This window comes from Sinocyclocheilus grahami, unplaced genomic scaffold, assembly GCF_001515645.1.
Source record: "Sinocyclocheilus grahami isolate Dianchi unplaced genomic scaffold, SAMN03320097.WGS_v1.1 scaffold798.1, whole genome shotgun sequence".
Classification (NCBI taxonomy): Eukaryota; Metazoa; Chordata; class Actinopteri; order Cypriniformes; family Cyprinidae; genus Sinocyclocheilus; species Sinocyclocheilus grahami.
The window spans coordinates 412,613-431,793 of record NW_015505977.1 but is presented as its reverse complement, the minus strand read 5'-3'; the positions used below and the strand labels follow the sequence as shown (position 1 = coordinate 431,793).

Below are 19,181 nucleotides of genomic sequence, written 5' to 3'. Positions count from 1 at the left end.
TTCCCTCCAACTTTCAGACAAGGCCTTGTTGGCAGGTGATGGATTGCAAGAGTTTCTCGGTTATCTCAGGAGTCGCAGGTAATCTGGAATATGCCAGATGAGACCCAGGTTTGCCAAATGAGCCATTGCAAACACACATATGCGCGGAGACACAAATACATTTACTATCGATTCAACAAACCAAATGCCCCATCACTCAACTGATTAAATAAGGCCCTATCCAAGATACTGCTCTCAACACCGGTCTCCCTCTGCATCCACACTCAGGTGATGCAATACGGCATGGATGGTTGGGAAATATTCCACCAAAAGTTCTGCACTAAGGGAGCACAGCATGAGCACCATTCTGAATCAGAAAATGACAAATGGGATACCCTACAAACTCGAGGTTTTGTGAAAACAAAGGCTACAGCATTGCATCAAGTATGCTGTTTGGGACAACGTAATGCCCTCTAGTTGAAAAACCAATGGCAAGGCACTTGAATTTACAGCAGGCAGTAATGAATCTCTTCACCTGGACAAAGACACTTCATGGAAAGTGAGACCTTACTTTTTTGAAGAAGGTGGGTTAGCAAGATGGGAATTAGCTCATGGGTAGTAGAAAAGGCTGTGATAAAAATGTCTGCAACAAATACATGTTGGACCTTCAATGTAGTGCAAAAACAACTTACAATACACTTTTACTACAAGGACAATTGTACAACCTGGGGTACCTTGCTCAAGGGCACAATGGCTGTAAATCATGAATCACCACTTTGCAGTTTAAACCCATTAGTTTTGGATTACCAGTCTGGCATTTTCTCTTCCTGACATTCCTCGAGAATAATTAATAACCCAAGTTCTTAAAAATGAGTCTTACGGTCACCACACCTCAAGTCATACTGCTAATCCTCAATATTTGGGCCACAGACATAGGACAAATTGCTACAGGTTTAGCTAGCACAATCAACAGAAGAAGTTCAGGTCAGCACGTACACTGGCTCCTGTCGACTGGACCTTGACACTGGCTAAAGAAAACTTACTGATTGAAACCAGTGGGCAAGAACCACCTATAGCTTAAAGCGACACCAACTTGGTCTCCACCACATACCTTGGAAAACACTTGATTCATCAGTTGCAGAAGTTCCCAGCCAAAAAAAAAAAACATGTAGTGGGAGGATCTGAAAGGCAAAGCAAATAATTATTTACGGTCAATGGCATTTTTACCTTCCAAACTAGCCAAGGCGGTATGGTTCAGTTATTTGAGGTGGAGAGAGAGAATGGGTCCTGAGTTTGGCTGATAAAATAGGTTTTAATTTGCCAAGTGCTAGAGGGGCTGTCGATAACTTGCATGCAGGAGAAAGCACCAAAAGGCGGGAATGCTTTCTCTCTCTCCCTCTCGCTTGCTTTCATTCTTCGCTCACGTTGGCGCTCCTGCATGTTCCCATGGTAACGGAGCACAGCAGCAATGCAAGGCGAGTCACATGCCAAAACTGAATAAGATAGACACCAAATACAAATTCTCTCACTGTCTCCATCTTTCTATCTATCCAACCTGTCCATTTATGTCTTGCTTGAACACCTCGGCCATAAATTGAATGTGACAGATAAACAGTGCAAATAACTAAAATTATGCATGCAAAAACTGGAAACGGAAATGTATTCAGGACTTCAAATTCTGAAAACCAGCATAGTTTTGCATTTGCATCCTATAAAATGGAGTATCAGAATCTATCGTACCAATTTGTACCAGGTACAATTTGTACATGATCCAAATGAGTTCATGCACTTTACCCAGAAGGTGAAGGCTCGGATCAGAGGAGGAGGATGCACGTAGTGTTTAGAAGTTCTAAAGTATATTGGAACATTCACAATCTCTGCGGCCGACTGAACAGATTCCACAAAAAGCCACAGTCGGAAAATGAGATGTCAAGTGTGATTAATCTTCACACCATGAGAGGAAGAGAAATGTGGGAATTCTGGGGTGAAGAACAAGAAAGATCTGAAATCGCAATGAACGAGCTTGACATTCATCCCTATTTTTTGCTGTGAGGTTCCGAGACCTAAAGGATGTGTGTGGCATTCAGGTTAATGCACATATTTTTATATTTGACGGTTGTAGATTGCTTCTGTTCTAGAACATTAAGAGGTTGCCTAGTGAATTAGTGATTTAATCGTGCGATTATGAAATCGAGGAAATCGTTCTGCGATTATGAAAGCTGTTTGCGTAGCTTGTCAGTGAACTACGGCTGTGTAGTAAATGCTGCTCCATCTGAAACCACGTGAAAATACCATCCATGTTAATAACATGTTTTTACTCCAAACTCACTTCATAACGTCAGTCGAGTGTTTGAAATAAATCCCTCTTTGAGATGATGTGGCTTCTTACACAGAATAAGGCACGCAACATATTTCATAGTATTCTAAGAAGTGATAAAAGCTATGTCGAATAGCATTGCATTATGATATACTTTATTATAATAAAAATTAAAAGACGAACTCAGATAAACCATATATTGTCATAGTCGTGTGTTTATTAGTCATGTTGAAGTAATGAAACCAGTTAAATCTTCTGTTTATTCAGCAACCGCTATAGGGATTTCCTGGGCTTCTTCTGTGGGGCGTATTTGGAGTTTCAGCGCTAGAGCGCCCTCTGGCCTTCAGATGGATGTTAATCTACTCTCCTGTCTGATTTGTTTATCAGGCAAATAAATGATTGATCAGATCGCCTGTCAATCAAACTCCTATACGAAGGGTATTGCCATTATTTAGTCAGTCAGTCTCACACCAATCCAAACCTGGATGCTGGTTTTTGTGCAGAGAAAGTGATTATTTTATATTCCATTTTAATATGCTAATATAAAGCTAAATCGCTGAGCTTGTGTAACAGTTGCTTAAAAGAAAACCTAATAATACTAATTGCCAAAGAGTATGGATCAATCTTTAGGGGTCAAAAAGTATTTTTTCACAAAATTTTCTCCAAGATGAGTGGTGTGTGTTTTAAGCGTAACGATTTGTTAGCTTAGCATCTGATACCTGTTGGTCCTTCGTGTCACAGCTTTTATGTTGTAAATGTCTCTTCCTCACACAAAGCTATGGCAAGGATTACTTTCATTGTCCTTTTAGTGCCGTTGAAACTTGCTAGTAGTAGTCACCAGTGTTAGGGAAAGTTACTTTTAGAAGTAATGCATTGTAATATTGCATTACTCCCTAAAAAAAAGTAACTAATTACGTTACTTGGTTACGTTTTTATGGAAAGTAATGCGTTATATTACTTTTGCGTTACTTTTAAATATAACCAGGGCTTGATTGTTTTTAATATAATAAGTTCTATTTATAGCAAATATAAAAGCCCTTTCACACCAAAAAGTGTAATGAATAAACCTCAGGCTGGAGCAAAAGTAAATTCACGTCTGTACAGTAGAACGCAGGAGAAGAAACACTCTTCAGCGATAAAAAAAACAAAGCACAATTGTTAGTTTCTCTAAAGTCATTTTTGCTTATTAGTATGGTTGAACTGGATCATCAAAGGTCAGCAGCAAAGATATTGGTTAATAAAATGGGATTGGATACATTTGTGTTATTTAACATTTAATTATTGCAGGTTTGCGTCATATTCTGAGTTTGCATTTCACTGTTTTAATTCATTTTGATGAATACTAAATCTGTTTTTTGTGAGTGGGATGAATTAATGCACATTCACATTTAGTCTAGAATGTACTACAAAACTGATTATGTAACTCACATTACTTGTAATGAGTTACCCCCAACACTGGTAGTCACTATGGACTCTCAAGGGTTAAAAAAAACCTATGCATGTAAAATATCTGCATTTGTTTTCCACAGAACAAACAGCAGCATACAGATTTATAACAAACAGAAGTGACAGAATTTCCTTTTTGTGTTAAACTATTCTGTGAAAGGGGCTCACAGAACTAACGCATTACGAACATATTATATTGTGTGGTTAGAAACGTTAACTAAAATATGCTTAAGATGAAGTACTACAATTAAAACTAAACTGACAATAATAATTATTTATATATACTGATAATAAATAAGCATAGAAAAGAAGACTGGAGTAATGGCTGATAAATTTAGCGCTGAATGACAGAAATAAATTATATTTTGAAGTATATAAAAATAGGAAACCAATATTAGAAATGTGTGTGTGTGTATATATATATATATATATATATATATATGATTTTTTTATGTTTTAGTCCAATGCAATAATAACTAGCATACTTAGGAAAAAGAAAGTCCTTTCTGGGTCAAAATGACTGCAACAAAAAAATGAGGGTTATTACAAAATATTGCATCTTGTTCATGGTCCTAAAACAGCAATGTTTGATTATTTTGTCTTATCATTTTGCTCCCTCTCCTTACAAGGTCATTTCGATCTGACCCGAGCTCTTTGCCCTTAACATGCAAGTTAAGGTGCGAGCGTCAAATCCTGAGCTTCAGGGTTAAATCACAGGGACCCTACATTGACCCTACAGGGACAAAGACAGCACGAACTGAGTCACTGTGAGTCCCCTTGAAGAGACAGAAGAACATACATTATGACAGCCATGTGTTTGTGTGACGTCCATGCCAAAAAAAAAAAAAAACGGTCCTTTTGGTCTCACTGGGTCGTATTTTTTGTTTCTGGGGCCAAAGACTCCCTGTTTGGAGGACTTTTTCTACATCACGGTTGGTCCAGAATTAATTGGAACAAGGGTTAGAGGGCCAGTGCTGAAGAAATGACCTCTGCTTCTTCTGTCTGGCTTGAGAAAACAGGAAAAGTCCCATTTCAGGCAGCTGAAAGAGTTTCAGAGTAAAGGTGATTGGCAGTCCTGCACTTGCTATCTCTCTGAGGGCTATCAGATGGAACAGGAGCTATTCTGTTCTCTAGAAGAGCACAAAAAGCCTCTGGATGGGTTTATAGAGGCTATACGGTCAGGCTTTTTTTTTGTTGCACAAGGTCCCCATCCTTTGAGAAAAGCACTACAAAGTCTCAGTGGAGGGTTACACAGCTGCACTTTTACACAGATCAGGATTTTTGGATCATGTTGCTTTTAACTGAACATGCAATCATTAAGTAACCAGTCAAGAGTCATTACACACAATCTCACACTGATTTGGCTTAATAAATCAATAAGTCATGTGATCACCTTAAAAAGTATTCTTTAAATCAAGAAAATATCATTAATAAGTTAAAGAAACACTTAAAACGATCTGCAGTCTGTCATCTTATTTATTGGGCCTAATCGATTAAACATGAGCAGAACTAATTTGCATAAATCGGTTGTAAATTGATGCAATTAAATCAAATGTAATGACAATTTACGCAAAATTAGTTTTACGAATTATACAGAAATCTGTTTAGCATGTTTCACGAATGAGGTGCAATGTGCGCATATGGTTTTGGCATCGATACAAACGACAATTTCACAACTTCATTTTAACCATTTTTTTGTGTGTTGTTGCTTCATTTGGTTTTAAACCCTTAAAATGTGTTTTATAAATTGGTAAATATTTATAAATTAAATATAAAATGTATAAATTTATATTTAAACATACATATTATACATAAATATACACACACACATACATATATGCACACACGTATATAGATAGATCTATAAATATTTAAAATTATGATTTCTATAAATATTACTTAACATTATAAATCAAATTTTCATATTTATAAAAAAAATTATTGCATTAAAATGCAACTGTATTTATGAATTTAAACCATTTCTAAATTAAATACAAAGAAAATATTAATTTAATTTGACATTTTTCATTAATGAAAAAGCTAAACCTAAAAACGATTTTATAAATGAAATATGAATTAAAATATTTAAAAAATCTAATAAAAATATATGCAACAAATTCTGTTTATATTTAAGAAATAATAATTCCCAATTTAATTGTTTAATAATATTTATAATTCCATTTATTTTCATTAATTGAAAATCTAAACTTAACATATTTTATACATTTAATGTGAATTTAAATATTTATAAACTAAATAAAAACACATGTAATAAAGGATATTATAAATAATATAAAATATAATAACCTGTTTCATTTCACATTTAATTTATATCCTATTTTTACATATCAAACAAAATCTATAAATATGTATAATAATTCAATTTGTTTTTATCAATTAAATGGAAAAATATTATTTCTAAATTAAATATACATTAAAATATATAAATCTTCATTTATAAATATTATGAAATTTTTTTTTTTTTTGGTCAATTATTTTAATTAACATTTTTTCTATTAATGAAAACTCTTAATGCAACACAAAGTCTCATGAAAGACTCACCTAAACCCAACACAAATGTCCTGAGGGTGTGTAGATTTTTAAGACATGCTCTCACATTGCAAAAAATGTTCGACATTAGCTGGTTATAAACAGAAACACAGTGAGCCGAGGGTTTTCTTGCACTCTCATAGAAAGGTCTGGTTAGAAGTCAACGTGTGTCTCTGGGTCTGTGAGTGCCGTTGAGAGGAGGACGGTTCCATGGAGATGAACCCTCAGCGGGCTCTCAGAGTGAGGGCCACTCCACTGCTCTCTACTCTGCCTCTCACTGCCCCCTCCATTATCAACATCAACTGATGGCCGCTACGCCACAAACGGCCCCTCAGAAAAAAGAGAAAATACTTTCATTGAGAAGCCTGCTGCGAGAGCTTGTGTCTTGATTGAGATCGCATTGATCTACCTATTGATTGTTTTGTAGGGGGCTGCTGGGGTTCATACGGGTTCAAGGCGCGATGGCTATTGATTCCCAAGAGCTGCAGCAGCACACAGCTTGTCCGTGTGAACCGTGGCATTGCTAAGGTGCTTTCAATACATCCAGCCTCAGAAAGAGATACCAGGCTTTTTAAAGCAAGTTTAAACAACAAATGACCAATGTGATCACTTCAATATCTCAACTGTTTCTCCAAGACAGCGACAAAGCAGATATACCTGATCTTTCTCTCGAGAAACAGAACTCGGAAATCGAATGTATTTAATGTATCTAGAGTTTCGGAAGAATCTCAAAACACCAAAGTCTGCAAAAATCAGAGACTTTATTATAAACGTAATTAGATTTCTCCCAAGGACTTTCAAATTTAGACAAACTTGATACTTCAATGAAACATTATTGAAATCTCATGAGCTCCGGAAGAGCAATAAAACTCAGATATCATCAAGATACTGGTATGTCAACATGTTCATCAAATTTCAGTTGTCATGGCAACAGCAGTCTAGTCATGTACCATAAGCACCAGTAATAAAAGATGAATCTCAAGAAGAAATTCATTTCAACCACAATTTTCACATTATTATTATTATATATTTAAAACTAAATTTAAAAGAAAAATGGAAATGAATTATTTGGATTATAAAATGTTTATGAATGCTAAAAACATACATGCGCTACCATTTTATTATTATTAAATTATTATTAGATTTTTAGGACCATTCAATTATTTGGACAGTAACTTTTCAAGAATATTGAAAATCTGGAAAAATGTACTGCCTAAATCATAATAATAATTTATGAAAATACAAAATGTATATTAAAAATAAAATGATTTATTTGAATTATAATATTTTAATTAACACTGAAAATGTACTTTACAATTTAAATAATAACAATAATGATGTAAAAATTATGAAGATTATTGGAAATTTTGAAATAATTTTTTTTAATCATTAAATTATTTTTGATTGTACATTTTCATGAATATGTATTATTATTATTGTTGTTAATAATAATAAATTATAGTTAAAAATAAAGACCATTTCATGTATATTGAATACTGGGAAAAAAATGTACAACCTTAATAATAATAATAATAATGTGAAAATTGTGACATTATTAAAAACATTGGATTATTATTGGAAATTATTAAATAACAATTTAAGTTTATTTTTAAAACCATTTAATTATTTTGATTGCAACATTGTACATTTTTATGAATACTGAAAAATGTAAAAATGTATTATTACTATTATTATTAATGTTGTCGAACATTATTAAATAAATATTTATAAGCACATTAATGGGAATGACAGCATGGGTTAAAATGAAAGGTGTGCTTCATAATATCATACAGACTACATTAATTATATTAATTGATGGTACTTATGTAAATGTTCCTTATACGAAATGATTTCTTTTTTAAAACTTCAGTTACGGCCCAGACATCTTTAGGCAGTTCCCATGAGTTTCATTCTCAAATAAACGCGCACACGGATGTAGCCTATTGAGAGCTCAAGCTTTCAGTGCCAAGTACACAAACACACATAAACACTGTTATCAAGCTGCAGGGCGTTCATTGACCAACACACACGACATCAAAACGCTGCACCCACCGAACCCACCTGCCCACACACACAGGCCTGTCACTGCAGAGCTGAAAGGAAACAGACTGGTGGAGAATAATTACACAATCACCCTCTTTCCCTATGTCACCTCTGCTTTCTCTCCTCAACCTGATAGACCCACTCGGAATGAGCAACTGCTGGATGTCTTTACAACGGTCTTTGAAAAAGTGCCTTCCTTTCCGTTTATTTATTTAGACTTCTGTGAGTTGGGTTAACGTTAACCTGGTGAGAATAGTCACGTTCACCCCTTCTGGTAAAATTCGTAACTACACCATAACAGAATTAATTATAATATATATGCTCAATGCTCAATTTTTGGGGGGGGGTTTCTGCAGCAACTCAGAGCACTTTTCATACTCTTTATCCTGGCTGAAGCATATTAGGAATTAATACTTTTATTTAGCAAGGATGCTTTAAATTGATCAAAAGGGATGATAAAGACATTTATAATGTTACAAAATATTTCTATTTCAGATAAATGCTGTTCTTCTGAACTTTCTATTAATCAAAGAAACCTTAAATTCTACTCGGCTGTTTTCAACATCATAAATGTTTTTTGAGCAGCAAATCAGAATATTAGAATGATTTCTGAAGGATCATGTGACTGGAGTAATGACGCTAAAAAATGAGCTTTGAAATCACAGGAATAAATTACATTTCAAAATATTTCCTATTAGAAAGTTATTTTAAATAGTAAAAAATATATTTAGGATCAAATAAATGCAGGCTTGATGAGCAGAAGAGAATTCTTTAAAAAAACATTAAAAATCTTACTGTTCAAAAACTTTTGACTGGTAGTGTATGTTAGCCTATAGTTTGAAGGCAAATTTGGAAAGATTATTTTGTGAAGCTCTATACACGTCAAACTGACCCTCTGACTAATCCCAACCAATTAAAAGTCCTTGAAAAATTGAATGCTCTTGAATCATGTAGCAAAAACAACCAACAGCCACTAGATTATCCAATAACCCAACAAGAACTTGTTGGAAAACTGAAATCCCTCAAATGCAAGAAATCCTGTGGCCCTGACAACATAAAAAATTAGATGCTTAAAAACAGCTCTCCTGAATTTCAGATTGCATTACTCAAACTTTTTAACTTGATTTTGAGTTCAGGCGTTTTTCCTGGTGTCTGGAACACAGGACTCACCTCTCCTATCTTTAAAAGTAGAGACAAAACAGATCCTAATAACTACAGAGGGATATGTAACCAGTAATTAGGGAAAAGTATTTTGCTCTATAATCAACTCTCGGATTTAATCTTTCTTAAAGCAGCACAATGTCATCAGCAAATCGGCTTCCTCCCTAAACATTGAACCACTGACCATATTCATACACTACACAAGTTAATAAATGAACATATACACCAAAAGAAAGATGGAAAAATATTTGCATGCTTCATAGATTTTAAGAAGGATTTTGACTCCATTTGGCATAATGGATTGTTTTATAAAATCACTCCAAGTGGCATAGGGGGTAAAATATATGACTTAATAAAAAACATGCATAACCAAAATAAAATAAATGTGCAGTAAAAATTGGAAAGCAAAGGACAGACTATTTTTCTCAACAGCGAGGAGTGAGACAGGGCTGCTGCCTCAGCCCAACTTTATTTAACATATATATCAATGAATTGGCAGATCTACTGGACCAATCAAAATCAACACAGAAGTCAAATATTTACTGTATGCAGACGACTTGCTAATTCTATCTAAAACACCAGAAGGTCACCAGAACAACCTTGACATTTTAACTAAATACTGCCATGATTGGGCCTTAGATGTCAACATCCAAAAAACTAAGATTATGATATTTCAGAGAAGACACAGAAGTCTAGAACATAAACATATATTTACTTTAAACAACACCACACTTCAACATGCTTTACAATATAATTATTTGGTCTGGTTTTAACTCCCACTGGAAATTTCAAATGGGAAATTAAAACATTACTTATAAAAGCTCGCAGGGCACTGCACACCATACGAACAAAATTATTCAAAATAAACATCCCCATCAGAATTTGGACAAAGATTTTCGATAGTGTCATACTGCCAGTTGCCCTGTATGGAAGCGAGATATGTGGCCCAGTAACTACAGCCATAAGGATTGGCACAAACACCCTTTAGAAGTAGTGATGTGTCGCTCGCGAACAGCCGATTCTTTGTAGCGAATGAGAAGAGCCGACTCCCGTTGGGGAGAGCCAAATCTTAAGGCGCTCCGGCCTTCCATTTTAGGCCAATTTAGCAATTGTGAATGGTTTGTGTGTTGGTAAGCAATTTTTTATTTAGTGTTTTCATGAAAGCCTTATTTTTATAATCGGGGGACACAAGCTCTGAAGATAGCAAGTGTAGTGGTACAGGCCAGGTACACAGAGCGACAGAGAGAGAGACGGGGGAGCCAGATGATTTAAACCTATACAGTCTATGATTTAAATGCAACGCCTTGGTTAAGGTAATGGTAGGAAGACACTGCATTGTTGCAACATCAGTCCCATCAGAGAGAGTCTTCTCAAAAACAAGACAAATAATCACAGAGAGGTTATTATTTGCAGCCTTGAAGAGCATAAGAGACTGTGAATAAATAAAAATTATTGATCGCAAAGCAGCACACATATAAATATACATAAATACATATATTTGATTGTCTTGTCTAAAATAAATAGCATAATATTATTTATATTGTATTATAATTGTATATTAAATAAATATTATATAATATATTATTTTCCTTTGAAAAAAAAATTGTGACACTTAAATATATTCCGCAATATACAATTTAATATAATAGTTACAATAAACAATTTAAAAGGGCATTTAAAAGCGTGACGTTCTTGTGGTACTGTGGTGGCATTATAAACCTCCCTGTGTCCGACTACAAGATGAATACGAGCATGTGAGGGCTTTTATTATCTCCAGCTGCTTTTATGGCCACACAGATCATGTGGTGAGCAGACTGCAGAAAATTAGATTGTGAAACTTCTTCTCTGGTTGGTTTGATTTGGTCTACTGAATGTCACAAGTGGACATAAAGACTTATGGGGCTGAAAGAAAACTTCCCAAATTTGTGTTGTAAAACAAGTAAAAGGGCCATTTAATACTATACTGTAATACTTTGAGGTAGAAAGTTCATCGGATCTTAGGGGAAAAAATGAATATGGCATTTCTCATTTATATGTACGCATATGCTTAACAGATCAATAGCATGCATTCATTCAAAGAGGTCTATATTAATATAGTTATATATCTAATATAGTTATATTATTATAGTTATATATAGCACACTCATCTCAATAAGGTTCACAGGTTTGAGCACAATGTTGCCAATAAAATATCAAATGAAAAAATAAATTAAAAATATATTAATTTACATAAAATATAAGGCAGATTGGTAGTAATATATTTATATAATATTCTAATTTGTTTTGAATTTTATATAAATAAAAACATGATTATCAGATAAGAAAAAAACTTGTGGGGTTCATGTCAGTGCTGCTGTCATTGAAGCAAAAATGTATGTTAACTTTACTCAGATTAGGCTGCTGATAACATCACGTGTAATGAATGAAAAATAAATAAATACTAAATAACTAAAAAGTATTTGCACTAGTAGATTTAGACTATCCAGTTGCTAAATTAAACAGAAATCCACCAGCTAAAGAAAACATTAAGATGGCAAGAAAGAAAGTCATCAGTCAAACACTCAATCAATCATCAAATATTAAACTTATTAAAATGCTAAATAAATAACATTAAATCAGTTTTCCAAAGGTCCATTCACATGATCAAAGTGCACTCAAAAGTTCATCAAAGGCTTTTCAACACTAAACAAGCCAAGCCAAGTAAATACTCAACTAATCCAACATATAAACAAATACAGACCAATATTTCAAAGGTTTCAGCTTCTCCAGCCCAAACATAAGCACTTCAAAGGGTAATCAGCCACCAGCAGACATAACACAAAAAATCAAACTCACTCAGGGGAAGATGATGTGGTTGGTTAGGCCTTACATTGTATAATCCACACTGGAATTAAGCTAGTTTGTTTGGTGTGCCAAACTCAGTTTGTTCACAATGACCACCTCCCACTTGATTGCTTGATTCATTTGATTGGCAGGTGGTCTTAAAGGGCCAGTACCCACAGTATGTCAAGACCCTTAAAGGGGCGTGCATGATTATGCCGATCTGTCTAATGTAGAAAAACACACACAAATACATCACAATACATATATTTGAGTTAGGAAATCATTCAGATTAAGTATACAGGAAAATAATCTTTATTTATCTAAAACTGTATGAAAATGTATTTCAAAACACATTTTATTGGATATCCACTTATGTGTTTCATTTAAATCATACAGTACAAATATATTACAGTAATCAAAATGCGTGCCGTGCAAATACAAGAATACGAGTGATAATAGAAAGAAACTAATTTGATTACCGCTTCGAAATCTTTTGATTTGAAATTTTTCAAAACAAATTCATCAAGTTAACTGATTTTAAAGCATTTTACACTTACAAACAAATATACAGTGCATTGACAGAGATGTGTTATTTAATAATTACAAATATATTAAGTATTCAAGGAATCAGATGATCATATAATAACTCAAATGTGCAGCGTGTAGACAGAAGTTACACTTCCAATTTCAATAACAATGATGGCTCAGTTAAAGGTTGAGGTTTCTCAGTTTCCTCGTTTGACCAAAATGCAGTGCTTTCAGCTTTTGTTGGCTCCTTGGACTTTACAAAACACAAATGTTTTGTAAGGACACTATGCATTGAAATTGTCACATTATACGTGATTATTGTCCAGTTAGCCTGTTGCATCATGGGAGAACATGTTGATTCCATGACAAGGCGCTTTTGAGGGCTACAGGGCACCAACTTGTTGTAGGGTACAGAAGACAATGGACTGTCCTGAATCTGAAAAAAAACAGAACAACATTAGCTAAAAACATCTTAAAGGGATAGTTCACCCAAAAATGAAAATTCTGAAATTAATTGCTATCCCTTATGTCGATCCAAACCTTTGACATTTCGTTCATTTTTGGAACACAATTTAAGATATTTTTGATGAAATCCGAGAGCTCTCTGCCTCTCCATAAATTCAAGGAATCAGATGATCATATAATAACTCAAATGTGCAGCGTGTAGACAGAAGTTACACTTCCAATTTCAATAACAATGATGGCTCAGTTAAAGGTTGAGGTTTCTCAGTTTCCTCGTTTGACCAAAATGCAGTGCTTTCAGCTTTTGTTGGCTCCTTGGACTTTACAAAACACAAATGTTTTGTAAGGACACTATGCATTGAAATTGTCACATTATACGTGATTATTGTCCAGTTAGCCTGTTGCATCATGGGAGAACATGTTGATTCCATGACAAGGCGCTTTTGAGGGCTACAGGGCACCAACTTGTTGTAGGGTACAGAAGACAATGGACTGTCCTGAATCTGAAAAAAAAACAGAACAACATTAGCTAAAAACATCTTAAAGGGATAGTTCACCCAAAAATGAAAATTCTGAAATTAATTGCTATCCCTTATGTCGATCCAAACCTTTGACATTTCGTTCATTTTTGGAACACAATTTAAGATATTTTTGATGAAATCCGAGAGCTCTCTGCCTCTCCATAAACAGCAAGGGTCCTACCACGATCAAGGCACAGAAATGTAGTAAGGACTTAGTTAAAATGGTCCATGTGACATCAGTGGTTCAACAGTAATTTTAGGAAGCTATGAGAATACTTTTTGTGTGCAAAGAAAAAAAAACTTTCTTAAAATTACGGTTGAACCACTGATGTCAAGGACCATTTTAATGACGTCCTTACTACATTTCTGTGCCTTGACCTTGGTAGGACCCTTGCTGTCTATGGAGAGTCAGAAAGCCTTGGATTTCATCAAAAAAATCTTAATTTGTGTTCCAAAGATGAACGAAGGTCTTGCGGGTTTGGAATGACATGAGGGTGAGTAATTAATGACCGAATGTTCATTTTTGGGTGAACTAACCCTTTAAATGCATCACATTCACACTCTATGGTGAGTTTTTAAAAGTCATAGATTTAAAAAAATGTTTAAAAAATAAAAATAAAAGGATTTGATTGTTTTATGAGTTTGGCTTCAAGCCATGGTTGAAGTTTGAGAAATCTTAAGCAGGAACCGAATTTTACTGGGTCTCAAAAACAAGTATGCATTATCTCTTGAGGAAAACACAAAACCTTTTAGCCTGTGAAGAGTTTGGCAATACATTCAGACAAATGTATTCAGATTAAGCAGATTAAGATGTACAAGGAAGTGCTGCCCGTAAGAGATGTCTGCTCACGAAGTGTGTAAGCATGGATTTGTGGAGATAACAGAAAAGGGTTGGATGTTTAATGCTAGCACAGGCAGAAAGATGTGTGAGAAGATACCGAACTCACTGTGGTAAGCATATTTTACAGATAAACATATATTAGCATGAAATTAGATTTCAGGAACTTTAGTAGAAGGATAACATGCTTTTACACAAGTTAAAGCAGCTTTATCTTACTTTAACTATAATTTGTCTTGAATGAACAAAGGAAAGTGGAGTTAGCAGCAGTATGCGTCATACTTTAGTCATAAATAACAAATCTGTATCCACAGGGCCTGTGGGTGTGTGAAGGTGTGTGTATGACTAACCTGGACGGATCTTCATCTTTGGTAAAAACTCCTTTTAGCTCAACACTGTTCATTTTATTCTCAAACCATCCGTAGCTGAGAGTCACCTTCAGTGTTAGAGGTCGAGAAACAAACAGGAAGAATAGATAACATGCTGTTAGAATTGAAAAGTAGTCTGATTTTAACTAACATCTCATTTTGGCCCAAAATGTGTTTTTTTTTTTACAGCTAAATATATTAACATCCAGTTCTATGAGGTAAAATAGTAGCCTTTAGTTCTTTGAGGTAAAATATTGGCATCTAGTTGTTTTTTGTTAAAATAGCATCCAGTTCTTTGTGGTAAAATATGAACACTCAGATCTTTGTGGTAAAATATTAGCATTCAGTTTTTTTTGTTTGTTTGTTTGTTTTGTGATAAAATATTAGCATCTAGATTTTTGTGATAATATATTAGCATCCAGTTCTTTGAGGTAAAATATTTGCCTTCAGTTCTTTGAGGTAAGGTATAGCATCCAGTTTTTGGTGGTAAAACTTTAGCATCTAGTTTTTTGTGGTAAAATATTAGCATCCAGTTTTGGAAGTGAAATATTAGCCTTCTGTTCTTTGGTGTAAAATAGCCTGCCGTTGTTTAAGTTAAAATTTTACTGTCCAGTTCTTTGAGCTAAAATATTAATATCAGTTATTTGAGTAATCTGTAGCATACTGTGGAAAGAAAAGAAAAACATTTTCAGAAGAACATTTTAATAGTTTTTGTCTGCGCTAAAGTTGCAAAATATGCTAAGTTGTTGTGACTGCTTGCCTGAGTGATTGTTAGCACTTTGCAAGGTGGATGCTAAGGTATTCTACAGTAGATGTTTCTAGGGCATTGCTAGGTGGTTGCTAGGTTAGTCTAAGTGATTGCTAGGGTGTTCTAGGTCAGTGTTTCCCAACCGGGGTGCCGTCTGTCGAGAGCAGGGGTGCCGTGTAAAAAATCCTTTTTTAATATTTTTAAATAGTTAAAATGTTCAAAAAAGCATATATTATATAATATCCATTTCTGATGTCGCCAATAATTAAAGATGCACCGAAATTTCGGCTGCCGAAAATTTGTTCACCGCTCAGGTTTCACTTTCACGTGGTGTGACACTCTGCGTATTATCCCACTCTATGCATGTGTGTGCTCCGCTCAGTCGCTCCACTTATATACCATTCATGTGAATCGGAACAGCAAAGTCCACTCAAAAATTGAGCCGACAGGAAACATTGATGTAGTACAGTATTGTTTCTGTCTGCAATAGCCCTACTGTGTTGTAACATGGTGTGGTATATGGGCAACTCTGGTATACCCTCTCATTCATTGATCTGCTAACCGCTATGTTATGCTGGCGTGTTCTGATAATAATTGCTTTCTAGGACTAAACATTATTTGGATAATTGGTAAAAAAAAAAAATAAAAAAAAAAGTTAAACATCTTAACTCTACTGTTAGACTGAAAAACTAAAAAGCTATTTATTTCATTCGAAGGCCTGTCGTTATTTTTTATTTGTGCTATCATTATTAATTTCTTTATTTGTTCTTATTTTATTACTGACTGCTTACTTGTCATTTTTTATTCAATTCAAAGTTTGAAATCAAGCTATATCGTGCTACTGCACCAAAATTACCCCACTGTAAAATTAAAAACACTAGACAAGTGTTTTACTTTTTACAAAAGTAAAACACTGAGTGAGCAAAAATTTGTGAGATAGCTAGTTAGTTAAAATGGTAATTAAATAATGTTTACATATGTATAAAAGCCTACATTCAAATCTGTCATATAAATTGGTCTCTTCATTAGAAAGTAGCCTACTGATTGCCACCATTGATGGACAAAAATGTTTAATAATATTAAAAATATCTGTATGACATTATATTCTGCAGTTCTTCCCTGTTGTACCGAATATCTATACTTTTCAAATTATCACATCGAAGTTAGAAATTCAAATATTGTGACAAAATTAATTTTGTAGGGTTCCACAAGTTTGTTAAAATTTCCAAAGGGTGCCGCGACTAAAAAAAGGTTGGGAAACACTGTTCTAGGTGGTTCAAAACATACTTAGAAAATGATTCTGATCCTTTCTTTTCAACATTTAGCATGATTCGAGCTGTGGTAAAGTTGCCATATGCTAAGGTGTTGTGAATGCTTGCCTGAGTGCATGCTAAAGTATTGCTAGGTTGCTTACTAGCCTAAGTCAAAAGATACTTTTGTCAAAAGTCAAAAGATGCTATCATTAATTTCCATACCAACACTTAAATACAAGCAATACTAACACCCACCACACCAAAAATCTCACCTGTTTTGGGATATCGCTAGGGGCAAGAAGAAGTAGGTTTTCCAGATGAGAGTGGAACATGGTGCTATGGACCATTGAGATTCCCAGACGCCTCTCAATTATAAAGCCCACCGTACAGTCATCAGGTAACATGATCACAGCGGAGGTCTGCTCGAACCTGGGACCACTGCAAATAGAGATATGCGACTAATACATATACTCTCAATTTAGACTCACTGCTGTCTAGGAGAAACAATTGAGGTACCTTTTGTGATCAAGACACAAGTACCAACATATGCATGAAATGGCCTCAAAATCAAAGTCAAACACACACGCTGAATCAGGCTTCACCTTGCCCAGGGTGCCATCTTCTCTGCCAGCTTCCTGCTCAGACAGAAACCAGCCCCTCCTGTGGCGAACCAGAAATGGACGTCCCTCTGAAACAAAACAGAGGAAAAAGCCAACCAGTCAGCTTCCACATCAGCTCTATAAATTCTGCACATACATGAAAATTTCAAGAAAATATCTTGCATTTTCATGTCTTATCACTACAGTTCCTTATGATTAAAGAATCAAGCCTCTAAAACAATCTGAAGTTCTAGTGGTGCAATCGGTCAGTGTGTGATCGTTGTACAGCAGAACATGTGGAGACTCGCTGAGGTTTTCAGTAAAAAGCCTCACCTAAAGAAGGTATTTAAGCAAAAAGACTTGCAGATGAACCTCAAAGCAGATTTCTCAGAAAACTTTGAGCAAAGGGTAAAATATATACTGTAATTCTTACATTTCATACATTTGAAACAAAAAATACTTAAAATTATATTATGTAGAGTAATTATGTAATTTCATATATTTGAACTAAAACATTCATTTATAATAATAATATATAATGTAAAGTGTCACTTATTTTGTTCCTGAATGATTTAGTGTTCATAATGAATGAATCAGTTTAATTAATGATAGTTAATTGGCTCATTCATAAAAAACGGTCACCTCTTTTGTTCCTGCATGATTCAGCGATTTTGAACGAAGCGGTTGAATGAATGTTTCATCGGCTCATTCATATAGACGGTCACTGTTCTGTTTCTTCATTAATTAGCATTTTAAATGAATGTGTTGCGTGAATGATTCAATGATTCTATTATAAAGACGCTTGTCTTCATTCCTGAATGAATCTATGCTTTTGAATGAATCGATTGATTCATAGATATTTGTCGCCACCCACTGGCGTAATGTAACATATAAAAATAGTCTAAATACCCACTACTAATGCCAAAACTGTTGTATAAAATGTATTTAAATTTCATTTCACTTTAATGTTCTATTTCCCTAAATTCAAATTTAAATCACTTTCAACCATGAATTTCTCTCCCTCTGTAAGCTTTTCACTGCTCTTCATTTCTTGGCTTTCCTGAAATTCTGAGCAGGTTTGTTTTCCTGTGGGATTCTGTGGAGCAGCATAAGCGACAAGGGCATAAATCTGACCATGTCTATCTACTCGTCCCCCCATACGTTTATCCCTTCCTTCATTCCTTCATTCCTCCATGTGGCCGTTACCCTCAAGGTAATATGCAGCCCTTTTCTGTCCTGTCATCCTTTCGACCGTATTCCTCCCCTGTAGGGAGCTGTGGCCTGTCCTTTATGTTGGACATAAACAACACAGAGGACACACAGAGAGGCAGACAGGACAGATCAGGATGTGTTCACCAGAACGAAACAGCAGTTTAGATTCAGCAGGGCTTTGAGTGTCCAACTGAGAAAAATGAAGCAGACAAAATAAATTTGTAGAGAGTAACACCAGAACTAAAAAAGTTTTTTTTTTTAATTCAAATGTTTTCAAATAATAATAATAATTATTATTATTATATTTTTAATATATAATTATATATATATATA

The 19,181-nt window shown here is 34.6% G+C and overlaps 1 protein-coding gene and 1 long non-coding RNA gene across 2 annotated transcripts in view; both read right to left on the bottom strand.

The window, feature by feature from the left end:
- The window catches only part of LOC107561918 (uncharacterized), a 76,948-nt gene extending 64,493 nt beyond the window's left edge, over nt 1-12,455 (bottom strand). Inside the window, exon 1 of the long non-coding RNA XR_001605934.1 lies at nt 12,332-12,455. This is a non-coding gene — a long non-coding RNA (uncharacterized lncRNA). The remainder of the gene's footprint in view (nt 1-12,331) is intronic.
- A 1,028-nt stretch (nt 12,456-13,483) lies between these two features.
- LOC107561915 (beta-1,3-N-acetylglucosaminyltransferase manic fringe) overlaps nt 13,484-19,181 on the bottom strand; it is a 22,967-nt gene continuing 17,269 nt past the window's right edge. Inside the window, exons 5-8 of the mRNA XM_016246455.1 lie at nt 17,640-17,725; nt 17,310-17,475; nt 15,019-15,104; nt 13,484-13,812 (exon numbers count right to left, since the gene is read on the bottom strand). Of these exons, the coding sequence (XP_016101941.1) occupies nt 13,716-13,812; nt 15,019-15,104; nt 17,310-17,475; nt 17,640-17,725 (435 nt within the window). The 3' untranslated portion in view covers nt 13,484-13,715. The remainder of the gene's footprint in view (nt 13,813-15,018; nt 15,105-17,309; nt 17,476-17,639; nt 17,726-19,181) is intronic.